This window comes from Sinocyclocheilus anshuiensis, unplaced genomic scaffold (genome assembly GCF_001515605.1).
Source record: "Sinocyclocheilus anshuiensis isolate Anshui unplaced genomic scaffold, SAMN03320099.WGS_v1.1 scaffold2982, whole genome shotgun sequence".
NCBI classification, from domain to species: Eukaryota; Metazoa; Chordata; class Actinopteri; order Cypriniformes; family Cyprinidae; genus Sinocyclocheilus; species Sinocyclocheilus anshuiensis.
The window spans coordinates 86,263-104,568 of NW_015542585.1; the positions used below are offsets into that span (position 1 = coordinate 86,263).

Below are 18,306 nucleotides of genomic sequence, written 5' to 3' on the forward strand. Positions count from 1 at the left end.
CCCCCCCCCCCCCCCCCCATCTCATAAAAGAGAGTATGAGTAAATGTTTATTGCAGGGCATAATATAGTAGTAGTAGTAGTAGTAGTAGTAGCCTAATTCATAGTAATAATATATGGCTCAAAACTTGCAAATTCATTCTCTGCCAGCAGGAGGTGCTTTTGGAGCAGGAGATATAGCAGTTTCCCTGGTAACGGCTGTAATCTAACAAGCGCTGCATGCTACTTTATCAGGCATTACAGGAAAGACGAAATGAAAATGACATCGAGCTTTTCTGAAGACGGTCTTTTCAAAGATGCATTCATATAAAACATCCGTGCTGCGTTTTAATTTTAAATTTCAACCAAGTATAAGCCTTTTGTGAAATCTATTTGTGGTGGTAAGTTTTAATATTGTGATGAGCCGCCACAAATAACTCAATGTATGGGAAACACTGGACACTGCTATAAGTCAAATGGCCATAATCTAAGTGATAACAAAAAAAAATCATATTACACTCATATGTGACCCTGGATAGGACAATATTTGGCCGAGATACAACTATTTGAAAATCTGGAATCTGAGGGAGCAAAAAAATCAAAATATTGAGAAAATCATCTTTAAAGTTGTTCAAATGAAGTTCTTAGCAATGCATATTACTAATCAAAAATTAAGTTTTGATATATTTACAGTAGTAAATTTACAAAATATCTTCATGGAGCATGATCTTTACTTAATATCTTAATGATTTTTGTCATAAAAGAAAAATGGATAATTTTGACCCAACAGTATTATTGGCTATTGCTACAAATATACCCCAGCGACTTAAGACTGCTTTTGTGCTCCAGGGACACAAATTACACAGCAGTGAAGTGTCACCCCATTATCACTGGATATCATGACAAATGCAAGGAAAACTTAAATATCTCGCCTTTGCTTTAATTTCAGACCATCTCCAAAAAGACATAAAAAACTAAACAAATGATTTACAAGTTTAACATGTGTTTATCAAAGTAGGAAATATAATTATTGTTCTTGAAACACGAAATAGAGGCGGGTCCGGATCCGGACTTTGAGAAGTGCTGCTATAGACACTAATGTGCACACAAACTCAGCATTTCTCTACGCAAACCTGAAGGAGTTATGTTTTCAGCTCCGAAGTTGTAAATGCCACTCTTTCAGGTCAGTGTTGGTGAGAATAAGGACTGGAAGCTGGGAGTGGTGCGAGAGTCGGCCCCGAGGAAGGGTCTGTTTGACATGACCCCTGCTAACGGCTACTACGCGCTGTGGTGGAGCGGCAGCCATTTACGCGCTCTGACCGCGCCGCCTCTCGCTAAGGTCAAAGTCACGGGGCACCTGCGGCGTATAGGCATCTATCTGGACTGTGAGGAGGGTCAGCTGGTCTTCTTCAATGCCAAGACAGGATCTGAGGTGTATTCATTCACGGTAGCGTTCTCAGAGAAACTGTTCCCGCTGTTCGGCACGGGCGATAAAGACGTGCCGCTGATGCTGATGTCTCCGTTTGTCGGCGTCCCAGAATGAGAATGTGTGAAGAGCACAGGCTGCTCATCTTTGCAGAGAATGAGTTCAGGACGATGGAAAGAGAGCTGGTGTACCTGCTCAGGGTTTAGGAATGCACAAACTATGAAGTGAAATGACAGCTTATTTGTCACAGATGTTATGCCAGATTGTTCAAAAGTTTGGAATCACTAAGACATTTTTTTATGTTTTGAATGATGGCATCAGTGAAATAACGCATGTGTTGGGTTACCACGGGAAAAAAAAAACATAAAGTGTTTCATTCACAGGTCAGTAATACACCTACATCTATTCCATTTTAAATATTTTAAATAATCATATCATTATCTTATTTAAATGCATCATGTCAACTGTATTACATCCCAACACTTACTCTAAAATGAATAAAAATACTGTTGTAATATTTTTTATGAGCATTGTATTTTTATTGTTATGTTCATTTATTTTTCATTTAATACATTGTGTGTCTAGAGATTGGCTTTATGTAATAACAGACTAGTATAATTTAGTGGAGTGGTGACTGAATGAATTTGCTTGACAGAGTGAATACAGATTTGTGTGTGTGAATGAGTGAACGTGGTTTGGAGAGAGAAATGGTCAACTAGAGCCCGTAAGATCTTGTCTAGGGTGCCGACATGATCATAAACAGCCCTGTTTCTCATCTAGCGTATGTGTGACTGTCCTAGAAAGAAAACTGTCATTCTCCCTGCCAGCACAGCGAGAGAGAGAGAGAGAGCTGAATGAACAAGATTCTGTCGATTTGCACTAAACACCAGTCTTATTTGCATGAGTGAAGAGAAGACATGGGATGCTGACCTTAAAGCAGAGCCATATCCTACACGTGACAAATATGAAGGCTGGAAGCCACAGTTATTATGGATGAATCAATCAGAGTTTGAGGTCTTGTGGGAAGAGTTTGATGAGCAGCACCATAATCCAGCAATTAATAGAGGGTATGAACAATTCAGCATCTATTTCAAGTGGAATATTTGTAATCTTATCAGTGTCTCGCACTGTACTCATCTTGTGCCCAATTTAATGCAATCTTGGTGAAAAAAAAGTGTTATGTTAAAAATGAATGTTATATACAGTATGAATATTTATAGGAGCAGTGACACAAAGGAAATTTCTATGACAGTTTCCCCCAAATTCTAACTTAAAATAAATGAATAAATAATGTAACGTCTCCAGATGTTAACAATAATGATAACAGCTTATAAATCACACAGAATGAAGTTTTGTGAACATCTAATAGTCATAATTATTCAACACTGCTTTTTTTAAGTCACTTATTTGTATGGTATGATACAAAATTGTGTTAAAACACAGTTAAACCTTTGGATACTCTAACAAAAGTGAATGAGCTTGAGCTGATACACATAAACTTAACCCATGCATGTGCTCAAGTTGAGTAGCAGATGTGGCAAAGTCAAAAGAGCGCTCCCAGAAGCTGTAGAGCACAGATGGTTTTATTATATTAGAAAGTCTATGGTTACAAAAAGACTTCTAAAACTTCCTAGAGACATAGCATAGGGTTAAAATGTGTTGAAGCAGAAAATCTCTGAGGGCTGGTTCACAGTCAGCAGATCTGACCCATATCAACAGCTAGTGTGGCCCAGGTCAGTACACAAAACTGGCCCGCATCTTTTTATAATAATCCATTTATAATAAGCCATAATCCAATCTGCAGTGAGCCAAATAATAAAAACCCATATAAGACCCTTATGTTATTCTTGTATAGTCGAGTTCTCACTCACAGTCTTTCAGGAAAAAGGAGAGAAAAAAGAATATTAGCATAACATAATTAGTATCATACATTAGATTTACATTGTCATTTAGCAGATGTGCCACACCAGCAGGCACTGTTATTCACCCAGCCAAGTGCCTCAAGTCATTCGATGACTGCATTTCTGACATTCCTGCAAATAAAGGCCTGGTCTCTGTGTCCTCTTCTATTATTGTGACAGTAATATTAATGAAAATATTTTGGGGTGTAACACAATAATGACGGTTCAGTATGTACCTTGGTGTAGAAGTCACATTCAAGGGGAAACTAAACATTGAATTGCTTATTTTTTTCTTTATTAAACAGCAGAGGCGGACTTAACCATTAGGCAAAGGTAGGCGACCGCCTTGGGCCCCCAAAAGCCATGGGCCCCCTAAAATGCTTTTTATATACGAGATGCACGACACACAAGTGGTTGCTGTGGTGTTCATTACTGTCTTCATTGAACGTGCTTCTTGTAGCAAAAATAGGGCCCTATGACTTATGCGATGCAGAAAACAGGGACAGAATTCTGAAATCCATTCATAAAAACTGAATTTACTGTGTAACGCGGATTGTTAATACATTAAGTTCTTCAAAAAAAAACTTTGGAACTTTTGGAACATAACTTGGGAACAATTAAAATGGATTTCATAGGGCGCTACAAATGAAAATATCATGCATCTGAAGCTATAATTTAATACTAAGCAAGTGTGTATTACATGGTTATTGTTTTAAATGGTGCTCACTCACTTCTGTGAAGGACCCAAGTAGAGGACGCACTTCCCACACTTCATGTTTGGTTGAAATAATCCTCAAGCATGTAAATGTATAATTTCCTTCAGTTTAATTTAAATTGGTAATTAAATAAAAAAATTCATAAAATAAATGTATTTTAAATTTTAGAATTTAAACAACCTTGCATTGTGTAAACGATTGCTTAGTGAAAATGACCCCAAAGCGCCACTAGTGTCCTACTTTAATACTATTATAACCTGTTTAAATGTGAACAAGGGTCTACGACATGAAAGAAAGCTATTATTTATAACATGAACATGAAAAACCTAAACAATTGGACACAACTATGGGACACAGCAGCAGCAGCAAGCATCACAACAGTGAAAGGAACCTCAACGTCGTAAATGTATGATATTATATAGGGCCCCATTCCTGTATTTTGCCCGGGGCCCCTAAATCACTAAATCCGCCCGTTAAACAGTTTACTTAAATTCAATTATAATTACAATTTTCTTAAAAATAATAAAGAAAAACTATCTGAGCTAATGCTGTAAAGTATATAGGGTGGGAGCTCTATTACCTGCATTCAATTTAAAGTATGCACACATGTAAATGGAACATAAGGCAGTTTTTACAAAATATTATACTGTATACTGAAGCTGATGATCAGTTGACAATCATCCCACAGTATTCATCCAAATCTACTGAAGCTGGCAGGGATCGCAAAAATGAACTACTAGGGGTTGAGTAATTTTGTACATGAATGTTTATAGCCAACTTGATTTTTAGTTTTTTCCATTTTCATCAACTTTATGTTTTCAGAACCACTCAAATGTGTAGCAGTGGCGGAGCCAGGATGTTTTCATTGGGGCCAGCAACCAGTCTGGGGTGGCACAGAAACCTTAATTATTTCAATATAAAAATGTGTACTGGACTGTTTTAGTGCCCAAAACACAACTGAATACAATACATTTGTACTTAATTGTAACTGAGATAGTTGTGAATTAGATCAAGTAATACTGAGTGAATATGACATTATTGTTCCTCACCTGCAGGTATTTTAATAAAGGGGCTCACTATAGCTTTATTGCTCAGTCAGCTTGGTTCTGGTTCTCAACACCCCCAAAAGCTTGTTCTTCATTGCGTACTCATGGATGAGACATGCAGATAACTGCACAGTTCAAAGTTTAGTCAACCGTCACTGAATTTTATATAATCAATGAACTCTGAAAAAGTCAAATGTTTTGGCAGCAGTTCCCTTGTACATATTCCAGGATGACGATACCAAGATTCACCAGGCTCAGTCTGTGAAACATTGGCCTGACCTAACCCCCACTGAAAGTCTTGCGGATGTGCTGGAGTTGCACACTCTAATATTTTGTTGGATCACCTTAAGCTTTGATTATATTGTGCCACTTCACAGCATTTATTTCCATCAAGAGTTGCATTAATATTTGGCCGAGATCGTGTATTGACAATGAGGGAGATGGACCACTCTTTAAAGCTGACTCCAGCACATCCTGAAGACTTCCAGGGTTAAGGTCAGGTCAAAAGAACTGTTGCAAAACATAAAGCATGCCAGAAACATGTTGATATTGTAGATTATTGTAGAAACATTGTAGATATTATGACTAAAGACAGATACAATTTTCTGACATGCATAACCTACAGTAGTCTTTTCCCTTAAGACAAGTGTTTTTGAGCAGATTTATTAGAATTGATGTGCATGGTGGAGCTTCCATGAAAAATACAGAGTGGTTGCCTGCAGAGAGATACCTCTCACACTCTACTTCAATAGAAGTCTACAGGGTTGGTTGCTAGGATGCTGCAGCTGGTTACTAGGGTTTGGCTAGGAAGTTGGTAGGTCACTACATATTGGCTCCTTGCCAGCCTGAGTCAAATGAACCCAACCCATCTCTCAAATCAACGGCACGAGAATTAGCACTGTTTCGGTGAAAAGCGATTACAGAGAACAGTTGAATACACTTCAGTTAAAATGCTTATTTTAAATGCTACCTTTTTTATTTCTAAAATTCTTGTTAGAGTTTAAATGTTTGTAATATTGTAAATTATGCTGTATTCACCCAAATAAATTCAATTTGTCTAATATTTTGAACATGGGAGTTCTTGCTTAATAATTAATGTTCATCTTTTGATTACTGCTGTTGTTTCTAGTAATTCTGTGTGATTTTTAATTTCCAGCCCATTTTAAACCAGCAACATAATAACTAATAAACAATAGTTGACTTGCATAAAACAACCCAGCATGATGGGAAAAAACATTTAATCCAACCAGCTGGGTCAAAATAACCCAGCATGTGTTCTGTCCAAAATAACCCAGCACTAGGTTGCCAAATAAACCAAGTTGGGTTGTTTTTAATCCAGTATTTTTTAGAGTGTATGGTGCGGAAACCCACACCTACTTAACAGAACACCCTACTTCTTATCTGACAGCAGCACTAATTTACTTCTGTACCATACCCATTTGATGTAAAGACCACAATCCTAACCCAATACGCATTAAAAATTGATATTAATAATAATATTATTATTTTGGACAAATGTGCATAAACAACAGGCATTACAACACAGGCTGTAAAGATCCTTTACTCCAGGAAAGGAGAGGCGTGATAATGTGGGTGTTTCAGGTTTCAGGTGATCGGGATTGTTGTGGCGAGCGAAGGTGGAGCCTGGTTAATCAGTGACAGTACCCCCTCCACAGCCTGCTCCTGACATGCTGGACAATCAGGACAAGATTCATGGAAAAAGGTAAGACGAGCAGGACCCATGATCAATCCTCTGGTCCATATCGTTCCCAGTCTACCAGATACCACGGCGCCAGGAATCCGAGCTCTTCCAGGATGAGCGGTGGGGGTCCTCCATGGGACCAGGCTCTGTGGAAGAGTCAGACACAGGAGTGTGGTCAGGTAGTAATGAGTGGGTAACTTAAGGTGGAGGGGTTGAAGTGGCGAACAATGAAAAGAAGCCAATGTATCTGGGACTTACCTTCTCGCAGGGCAGGTGCAGCTTGATGTCCCTGGTGGAGAGCCACACCTTTTGTCTGGGTTGATATTTTAGCGTTCCGGTCCACCGGGAATCAGCATGACCCTTCTGGCGGTGCACTGCCCTTTGAAGATTTTGATGAGCCACTTCCCAGACCCTCTCGCTCTCCCAGAACCAATGGTCAACCGATGGAGCACGGAAATGGAGGAGGCTGGAAGCGGAATATGCACTAAAAGGGCATGAATGTAAAGAATGCTTTCCAGACGCAGTGGGTGATCGGAAATTGTGTCCTCTGGGAGGCCAAAATTGCAGCAAACACGATGAAACATCAGCCCAGCGGTTTCCATGGCAGATGAGGGTCCCTTAAAGGGAATTAGATGTCAGACTTTGTAATATCTATCTACAAGGATGCAGGTACAACTATCTGAGGGAGGCAGACTGGTTGAAGTCTCTCCGAGGTGTGACCAGGGCCGCTGAAGAAGAGAAAACATAGCACATTCAGAACATCCTTGAACAAACCTTCTCCCGTCCTGTGCCATTCCTGGTCACCAGAAGTGATCTTATAGCAGTGAGAGGGTTTGATTGGCCCCACACAGTTGTGACAGATCTGATCAGAGGGATGCATTGAGGTATGACCTGACCTCCAAGACCTCCAAGAAGATCTCTGTTCCTGATGTTGTCATTTCTCTCCACTGGGGTGAGCTTTTTAGAGAAGAAGGCACATTGATGAAGTTTTGGTGATGTCCTCTGCTGCTGAGACAGGATCGCTCCAACTCCTGTTGTAGGGGCATCGACTTCAACCACAAAGGGTTTCTTGGAGTCTGGGAAATGCTTCGAGTCGTTGCATGGCTTGGGTAGCAGCTAGAGTCCAGGACAGAGACTTGGGCCTGACTTTGAGGAGACTGGTGAGTGAATGAGTAATGGAACTGAAGTTATGGGTGAAGCATGGATAGAAATGGGCAAAACCAAGGAAACGTTGTAACTCTTTTACAGTTGTGGGAGTGGGCCACTTGCGGACTGCAGCAACCTTCCCCCATGTCCATCCGAATGCCCTCATTACTGATAACCCAGGAAGTTTCCCAGCATTGGGGTACTGTTAATCTGTTTGGAAAACACTGCTTCAGGGCTGCGTTCCCCAAAAGCAACCCAAGTTGATCATAGCTCCATTGGTGACGATGATTCTACGATCAACTTAGGCTTACGATGCTTTTGGGAAACGCAGCCCAGATTACCAAAATGTTTTTTATTCAGTAGGTTCAGGTTTTGTTTGTTTTTTAAAACTATCAACAGGGCACTTCTGGCTGTTAGGTTCAGCAAAGATGCAATCCCTGTAATGGTTGTTCATTGAACCGTACTTTCCAAATGAGACCAATTGAGTTTTTTTTTTTTTTGTAAAAAAGTAAAACTTCTGAATGTTTTTTTGTGAGTTAAGTTATAGTAGGTTATTTATAATTAGCGGTTTATGAAACAATATAAGTCTATGAAATGTCCCCATTTAGCTAAATACTTGTGTGAGAGAAATTTATTTGGAAAAGCATAGGAATGCAATGTTATTCAGCCGTTAGATTAATATGGTTGGTGGTTTGTGTTTATTTTGATGAACTGATCCCAACCAAGATCGAAAACTACTGCTATAAGAGATAATACTACTTTAAACGTTTGCTTTGCAAGTTGACATATAGTAAATCAGTGTATAAGCCAACATAAAGAAAAAGCCTGCAGCTGATGCCAAACTAATTCTGCTAAATCAAATGAAGAAAAGGTAATCACTCATTTCTGGACACATCCCTGGCAGTAGTGTTTTTCCATAAGTCTTGACACCTTTACTGGTATGTCTTACCTGTACATATTCAAACTCTACAATCATGATTGGCATTAGGGAGTTTTTATTCAGATGGTATATATTAATTTCACACGATGTGCCCAATTTACTCACTGCAACAGTAGTTTTCCCTCGAAAATGCACGCAAAATCCTCAGTTGAGCCCTGAAAATGACTTTTTTTCAGCTGGCAGGACTCTCAAGTATTTCAGTATTGTATGCAGCACATTGAGGAAAGAAAAGAAAAGCAAATAAAAACAACCCCCATTGTCTTTATTTAATTAGACATTTTACAGTAGTCACTCTTACAGTAGCTGCCTTGTTTTTCTTTTTCCCTATTGTTTCAAATATTCTATCACATGGATCAATGCAAAGGAAGAAATATATATATTTATATATGAATGCCCAAAAACAGGAAATTTTGGAAAGATATTATAATAACATGATTTCAGCCCTGTGCATTCAACAGGGTGAATGTTTGGTTCATACATGGCAATTCAGTTTCGTGGGCTATGAATCTGCAAAAAAACATGGCCGGATGAAAGAGGAACCGTATTTAAAACCTATTCAAGTTCTTCGTGCCGATTCCAGAAATGATCAACAACTCAGTGTTTGATATGTAACTATGAACAGCACACAGGTATTTCCCAATGTGCAAGAACGTCGTTTAAACAAGAAATCTAAAAACAACAACATCAACAACAACAAAAAAAAAACATTGCAACTACATTGTCGAGGTCACTTTTAAGGGATGCTGTTTGTCTACTGCCATCAAACACTTTAAACTGCCATGTATTGGACCCAATACTGAATAAAAGTGTGCAAGGAATACAGTCAGTGAACAGTGTCGACATGCATCGTATTCTGGAAGGAAGCAGCTGCAGAGCTCAGCGAAAGACTGAAGAAAAGTTGTTTCCGAGGCTCCCTGGTAGAGGCCCATTCAATAGTTCAACAGAGAAGATGGAAGTGGTTTCAAATCAGAACAATTAAAACTGTTAAAGCCTTCCTGCTCAGAGCAGCTCGTTCAGAGAAGCATTAAAACACCAGAAGTGACTCAGACTGGGAAGAATGCGCTTGCAGAATGTGTGGTTAGTCTTTTGCGAGTGGTAACACTGAATGCGGCTGGAAACACCAACTGTTTTATGCTCTAATACATTTTCAAACTAACTGGCCACAATGCATTTTTCTTCACCGTTTCTCCATTGCTAATGGGAGGCATATTTGAGTTTGGACCATTCTGGCTTTGAAGGTGAGCAGCTTTAATGACCTGACCGAATGACAACAAACCAATGCCTCGTTCTGTGAAAACCTTTCCAGATCTGCAGGAATCTACAGCAACATTCACCCTGCGACATTATATGCGATGTGTGACGACACAGCAGCTCGAGCCTAGCGACGTCTGTCCGGCTTCCCGATCCGTGTCCTTCAGCGGTCAGGAAGAGAGCAGAAATGAAGAGGGGAAGGACAGAGGACGGTCAGCGTATGGCACAGCAAGGCCGAGAGCGAGTGAAGAGAAGGGAACACCAAGCACACCATCAGAGCCCATCACCGTTAACACTGTTCACACGCACCTCCGAAAACTGATCCATCAATGAGTGAATCTCCACAAACGCCTAAAACCCCAAAATCAGAGTCCAGCCTCATTTTAGGACCATAAAGATTTTTAAGCACCTGAGTCTCATCTCTTTGACAGCAGCGAGGACTCAAATCTAATGTAAAATGCTCTTAATGGTCCCAAAGTGGGCTTTTTTTTTTTTATTTATGCAAAAAACCAAACAGATCAAATCGGTTTTGATTTTGGGGTGAGATCCACCCAAGCACACTAATATGGCTGTGTTTGAGACGAGCTCTCCACAGTAGGATGCATTCTGCATCGGGACAGAGCCAGTGTTCCCAGCAGGACAGGAGCTGTGCCGGGGTCAGCAGAGGTCATTACAGCACACTACTAATCTGTACACACACTCATTACTGGTACGGGATATCTACATTGACTTGATTTCTCCATTCACAGATGGTTGATCCAGAAATAAAAAACAAAACCAAAACAGCAAAGTGTCTGTGATGTCCGAATGTGCTGTGCTCTGGTGTGTCAGGGGCAGGAGTCTAGCTGTTCTTGAGCAGGAGTCTGTCTTCGGCCGAGGGGAAGCAGTGGAGCTGGCAGACGTCTGGAGCGAGCAGGCCGCAGGAGCGCAGGTCCACGCTCTGCAGAGAGGCGCAGCGGCGCAGCAGCGGCAGACACTGCTCCGTCACCTTCACGCAGCCTGAAACACAGCAGCGCAGTCACCACCGGGGAACACTGAGGTCTGCTGCACCTTCATGATAAACCCACACTCTAAAACACCACCGGGATTTGAACAGTAAAAGACTGTAAAAATGCTACCATAAAAACCTTTTAATTGATTAACGGTAAGTTCCCCTACTATATACGGTGAAAAAATACTGTATAAAGAATGCATCATTTACAGTGAAAAACCATAAATTGACATTCTCAGAATTACCTGCTTTACATTTCACATTTGATGTTTTTTTTTTCTTCGATAACTTCCTTCTTGGTTTTTTCTTATCAGTTGTGTACAGTAGGGTTGTGTGTTACATCTAATGTTGTTAAATTAATGTTTACTGCATTATTTCAGTTTCATGTGTGTTACCATGATGGTGTTTAGTGTTTGTGTGAATGACAACTGTGCACCTTCAACATATGTGACCCTGGGGCACAAAACCAGTCATAAGGGTCATTTTTGAGATTTATGCATCATCTGAAAGTTGAATAAATAATCTTTCCATTAATGTATGGTTTGTTAGGATAGGACAATATTTAGAGATACAACTATTTGAAAATCTGGAATCTGAGGGTGCAAAAAAATCTAAATATTGAGAAAATCATCTTTAAAGTTGTCCAAATGAAGTTCTTAGCAATGCATATTACTAATCAAAAATGAAGTTTTGATATTTTTACAGTAGGAAATTTGCAAAATATCTTCATGGAACATGATCTTTACTTAATATCCTAATGATTTTTGGCATACAAGAAAAATGTATAATTTTGACCCATACAATGTATTTTTGGCTATTGCTACAAATATACCCCAGCGACTTAAGACTGCTTTTGGGCTCCAGGGTCACAAACTGTATGTTAATATTTAAAAGCTGCTTGTGAAGGGCTTTGGTTCATCATGTGATTTTCTCATCACCTCCTGCTTTTGGTGGTCATCAGCATATTACAAAGGTACAAAACAGATTTCAGTACTTCCATAGGTTGGCATATTAACATTATATCATTTAAGAAAATTACGGTTTTTAAATGTAAATTTAAGTTAAATACATAAAGCCTAAAACGCACCCATTTTGGGTATTGCAGTCTGTACTAGTGAGCCGATGCAAAAATCTAAAAGTTTTGGATGTTACCATGTTATTACCATGCTATTACTCTACTTAGCACCTTTTTTCTTAAATTATAAAATTATCATTATACCATTGCTAGTATGCTAGTAATGGATTTAATTACATTCCTTTTAACTTTGAACTCAAGACGGCTGTAAATTTATGAAAATTTCATTTTTTCCCCTAACAAAACAAAACAACATCAACATTACTCTGGAATTCTAAAACTAAATATCTTCATTTTACTTGCATACACTTTCACTCATGATGGAAGAATGTTTTTTCTTGTTGCAATGGTTGATCAATAGGTGGCAGCAGAGTGAAATGTGGTCTATTTGGCCTTACTACTGCTGGTTCATGGAGTTTATCAAATTTAGTTCTACAACTGATGAGAAATGTGTTAAATATATTTAACCTCCGTGTCATAAGTATATTTGAGATGCATCGGAGAGATAAAACAAATGTCTGCATAACATGATGTGTAAAGATACAATGTATCCAGTTGTATGAAAAATATTAAGATATAAATACATTAAATAAACTCTAGAGGTCAGTATTTGTCTTTAAAACGTTTCCGTATTGCATGCCATAATAACTGAAGAGGAGGAAGAGTGTGTACCTGCCAGGCTGACGTGCGTGAGGCTCTCTCTCAGTGGGGATAGGGCAGAGGTCAGCGTGTGGATGCTCTGGTCTGTGATGTGGCAGCACTGACTGAGGTCCAGCTTGCTCAGGTGAGGAAGATAGCGCACTAGCAGGCGTGACACGGCGTCAGTCACCTCCAGGCCCGCCAGACGCAGCTCCGTCACGTTCTGGAAACGCCCGCCACGGTTCTCTCCGTGAGCTGCGGACAACAGCAGCACAGCTTTAGTCCCACACGCTCACATTCAGTGCAGGAAACCTGTCTTAACATGCAGCTTCTGAGCTCTGAAGATACGTCACTACAAGCCAAGAAGCCGACATTACCGATTCCATTACAAAACACTCTGGTTACACTTTACTATACGGTGTCTTTGTTACAGTGTTACTATATAATTAAGTACATGAGCAAGTAACCCTGAAGAGTTTTATTCAGCGATAACAACTGACTGGATGTACAGGTATCACTTTATTTTAAGGTTACTGAACTGCACTTACCATTATAATAACAATGAATTATGCATAATTACATGCAAGTAACACTAAGCCAAACCATATAGGAAGTACATGTAGTTAATTAATATTACCTAAAATAACGTGTAACCGGTGTACATTATCCTGTGTATTACACGGCTACTTCCCACATTTACTTAAATGAACAGACACACACACTACTGATATAACACCAAACAGCAGAACACAAATGATCAAGCTGGAGGACACACACTTATCAGCGACATCAATACATATCAGAGATTCGAAAGGGACCCTGAAAACATAAGAAATTAAAGGAAGAAAGTTGTGGAATACTTCTAACAATGACCAGACAAAAGCTACTGATCAAACGTGAAAACAGTGTCAGCTGAACTTCAACACTTCATTTTTAATACTAACACCCCAAATGTTTAATATCTTCAAAACTGTGCACTGCACTGTAAGCTGGAACTGAAGACTACCAATTAATTCCTTCAGCCAACTCATGATAAACTGCTGTTCATTCATGTTCTGTTCTGACAGCACTTTCAGTAGAGATGGACAGAGCGTCTGTGTGTGTGTGTGTGTGTGTGTGTGTGTGAGTGTGAGAGAGAAAATAAATACGCGGCTCTGTAAGAGCCATCCATCTGGGATACGAATCCCAACAAAGACGTTCCCTGAGCTCCCCTCCTATTCCCCCATGCAGCTCTCCAACCTCCTCGTCCTACTCCTCTTACTTCTGTTTATTTATTCACTCATTTTTTATTCCTATTTATTTATTTGTTTGTTTGTCAAATCAAATGGAAACTGCTGGTGGGGAAGTCAGGGGGTTGTTTATTGGTTTTAAAAATGAAATGTGATTTTTCTCTCTCTTAAATGGTTCTGGTGGTGATGGTGTGTGTGTGTGTGTGTGTGTGTGTGTGAGTGAGTGAGTGTGTGTGTGTGAGTGTGTCTCTCTCTGTGTGTGTGTGTGTGTGTGTGTGTGTGTGTGTGTGTGAGAGAGTGAGTGAGTGAGTGAGCGAGTGGAGTGAGTGTCTTTGTGTGTGTGTGTGTGTGTGAGAGAGAGAGACCTGAGCGTGTGTCGTTGCTCGGCGGGGCCAGCAGCTCCCTCAGATGCGAGTCCTTCAGATCCTCCACCCAGCTGAGGTCCAGCAGCCGCAGACAGGGACACACAGACTGACAGAGCGCTGAGACCGAGGACCACGAGCAGCCTGCCACATTCAGCTCCAGCAGCCCTGAGGAGCACAGCAGCAGCAGCACACATTCACTACATCTGCTCTGCTGCCAAGCCCAGGTCTCCATGCATCATTATTCACACAAGACTCGCTGCGCTAACCTGACTTCTGCTGCTTCGAGCACAGCTCAGCGCGGAATGATCATGAGCAGATGTAGCAGAGCAAGGGAAAGTGCTCAAAAGCACCCAGATATCGTTTAATTCTTTAACTTCTGGATAATGATTCATGATATACAAGTTGGACAAATGCTTTGATCCAGTGTGACTCAACTGAATGAGCTACAGGAATGCTCACTTGATCTAAATATGAGCATCAAATTACACATTTAAAATCATTCTGTTTCCTCCGTTACTTCGGTCAGACCAGTTGGAACACAGCAAAAAATTATTTTCATACTTAATATCTTTGTCTTGTTTTCTAGTATAAATATCTAAACATTCTTGAATCAAGATGAATTTACTTTACAAGTAAAAGGACTTACGATATTATGTCGTTTAAAAAAAAAAAAAAACACAAAAGATCAAGATTTTGCTTAAAAGAAGTAAAAATATCTGCCAAACAAGATTATTTTTCTTGCCCCACTGGCAGATATTTTTGCTTCTTTTAAGCAAAATCTTGATCTTTTTTTTTGTTTTGCATTTGCCAGCTGATCTATATTCCCTATCACTCCTGATATGTGCATGGGTCTCCATCAGTCAGGCCCCTCTCCAAGCTCTTGTACACTTGTGTGCTCACAGTACTGAGATCCTACCTTGCAGACGGTTAATGAGCCACATGAGCTGTTTCTTGGAGATGTTGGTGTAGCCCAGGTTGAGACACACAGGCTGTCGACGGATTATACTGCTCAGCATGGGAGGAGTTATGGAGCGCTGGCGGCTCAGATCGATCTGAGTCCATAACCTCTTATCACAGCACCTGCACACAAACACACGCTTCAGACGTCTGGCAGAACAGACATTTATATACATAGTAAAATCCCTGATGCACTGCTGCAAAAATAACTTTTACCACAACAAGCATAGCAATGTACAGTGAATGAATTGCAAGATTTACTAGTCATTACTTTTATAAATAATTACAACTGCATTTAAAAACATATTTTGACACGAAAATTCAAATACGTTCCGGTTACACTTTATTTGATAATTTATTGTTATCATAATAGTAAGTAAATGTGACTAGGACAACAAATAAAGTGTTACCTATATTAATCTATTAGTCTGCATGGCTTGAACATCTGTTTTGTTAGTGAACATCATTATATTTTTCTCCCATTCATGAGGGGTTTATGTCACGCCCGATACTTTGCTGCTTGTACAGGGTACAATGGCCCTTAGCAGCATGAAAAACAACACTTCTGAATGGATTAGATTTAGCCTAGAAATTGCGCAAATAGCCCTTACTTTGTAATCACTAAAGAGGTGTCACTTAGCTTCAGTTCATCGCACTCTCACAAAGTTCCTTTATAGTCATTATAAAGCAGAAGCGTCAGAAGAAGAGCAGCTGATTGATGACTGGTCAATCCCTGTCTACGGCTCGAGACACACAGACATGACATCCTCACAGCAGCACACAGGAGAACAGATGCATATGCTCAGATTCACAACTGTCATCGTGCGCTATCATAGTTACAGGGCAACCGGTGTCATTTCTGCGGCTTAGTGTCAATAAATGCTGTTTTCAGACTGAAGAGGAAGGTTGGATTCAGAGAATGGCTTCATAGTATATCTAATGTGATCAATATATGATATTTTCCAGAGTATGTACTAGAGGTTGACCGATAGTGGATTTGACGATACCGATAGCTAGGCTAGACCAAACTGGCCAATACGGATTAATCAACCGAAATGGATACTGAACGAAAACAGTACTGAACCATACTTTGTGAATGAATAAAAATATTAATATTGGTTATTATATTGATTAAAGTTAGTTCATAGTTTATTAACTAATGTTAAATGAAGAAACTTTAAAATTGAAAAATGTATTAATAATAGTAAATGTTCAATTAACACACTCTACACTACTTCTACAACTTTCATTAATCTTGATGTTACAAACGGACTCTGATTGTAAAGTGTTACCATTTCATTTCAACAGTCACGCTAAAGATGGCCATCTTTAAATATGGACACAGAGGCCACAGGATTGAAATGACACACACATGGATCTTGTTTTACACTCTCACACTTTAACTGCTTCTATGCTAGAACACGTGATGATGATCTAGTCTAGTATCACACACCGGTCACGTCACGCTCATCGCCTGCGGCGGTCTAAAACATTTCATCACCAAACCGACATACGTTTTGAAGTTACGTGTTTAAAAAAAACAGCAAACGGAAAGAGAAAGCGACATCTATATTATAGCTCTATAAATGAAGCATATTTTATTAGAGCCACAGAAAGACAAACGTGTCGCTGAAAAATGCACAATACACAGTTTACAGCCTAGGGTGAAGTCTTTATGTACAACGGACAAATATAATGTACAAATTTGGGACAAATATAATGTAATTTAATGGAAAACTATGTGAATACGTCACCTGACCAAACCCAGAAAACAGGTCTCATTAAACAATGACTTTTAAGGTAATCAGTTAAACTAGCTAGTTGTTCTTACTGTTGGCGTTTTATTACATTTTTATATCGAAATGTTAATGAAAAGAATAAAAATAAAAAACAAAACTTTTAGATATCAATCCTTATATGTATAATAATATAATAATATAGTATAGTATATAATGTAATAGTATATAATCCTTCTATTCTTTTTCTATTCTGTTTTCTTTTTATTATATAATTAAAAAGAAAACTTGCTACGTGTACTGTGTTAAGCTAACTGAGACTTGTTATAACACTTGCATATCATTGCTCTTTTGTTGATTTTGATTGCTTCCATTGTCCTCATTTGTAAGTCGCTTTGGATAAAAGTGTCTGCTAAATGACTAAATGTATATGTGATGGACATTGGTTATGATCATTTTTATATCTACTTTAAAGGCATTTTGAGTAAAATAGCTTCAAATTTAACGAAGCGTTTGCTTGAGCGGAAGCGGCGAGACCTGTTTAACAGCATGCAGAAGTCTGTGGCGTGGCAGGATTTTTCTGTCGGCTGTGTTTCTGATCTGCAGATCTGCATCTGAAGTTTCCCGCTCTGTGCAGCGCACGTGTCAAAACAAACAGCACGAGGTGTCAGTGATTTCTGCCTCTAGAGGCCGCTCTCGCACTGCATAATTACAGCAGACCTTTCTCAGTCGCTCCAGCAACAGACACAACCCGGAAAACTATCGGCATGGATTTCTGCAGATAACCGGTAGTTCCAGCTAACAACTATCGGTGCTGATTAATCGGCAAAACCGGTACATCGGTCGACCTCTAGTATGTACTTTGCACTTGTTTTGTTTGCACTGTTAAAGGGATCATCAGATGCAAAATTCACTTTTACATGGTGTTTGAACATGAATGTGTGTGTACACAACCACCCTATAATGATAAAAACCCAGCCAGTTTCCAATAATAATGATCACTTTCTCAGATTAAGCATTCTCAGATTCTTGACCCAGGCCCCTCCCACGATAGTTGATTGACACTGGTGTTTTATCACAGCTCCGCCCTGAGTGAGCTGTCATCAGTCCTCCATTGTTTCACCGCCGGAGCAGATGTAGACAAGAATGTCTCCGATTAAGCGATTGAGGTGTTCTGTTGTTGGATGTAATAATGAACATAGCAGTCGTC

The 18,306-nt window shown here is 39.5% G+C and overlaps 1 protein-coding gene and 1 pseudogene across 1 annotated transcript in view; one reads left to right on the forward strand and one right to left on the reverse strand.

Annotated features, from left to right (window-relative positions):
- The window catches only part of LOC107694442 (nuclear factor 7, ovary-like), an 18,280-nt pseudogene extending 16,761 nt beyond the window's left edge, over positions 1 to 1,519 (forward strand).
- A 9,315-nt stretch (positions 1,520 to 10,834) lies between these two features.
- The window catches only part of LOC107694447 (F-box/LRR-repeat protein 19-like), a 34,426-nt gene continuing 26,954 nt past the window's right edge, over positions 10,835 to 18,306 (reverse strand). The window contains exons 8-11 of the mRNA XM_016494144.1: positions 15,320 to 15,483; positions 14,404 to 14,568; positions 12,843 to 13,064; positions 10,835 to 11,103 (exon numbers count right to left, since the gene is read on the reverse strand). Coding sequence (XP_016349630.1) covers positions 10,946 to 11,103; positions 12,843 to 13,064; positions 14,404 to 14,568; positions 15,320 to 15,483 — 709 coding nt within the window. The 3' untranslated portion in view covers positions 10,835 to 10,945. The remainder of the gene's footprint in view (positions 11,104 to 12,842; positions 13,065 to 14,403; positions 14,569 to 15,319; positions 15,484 to 18,306) is intronic.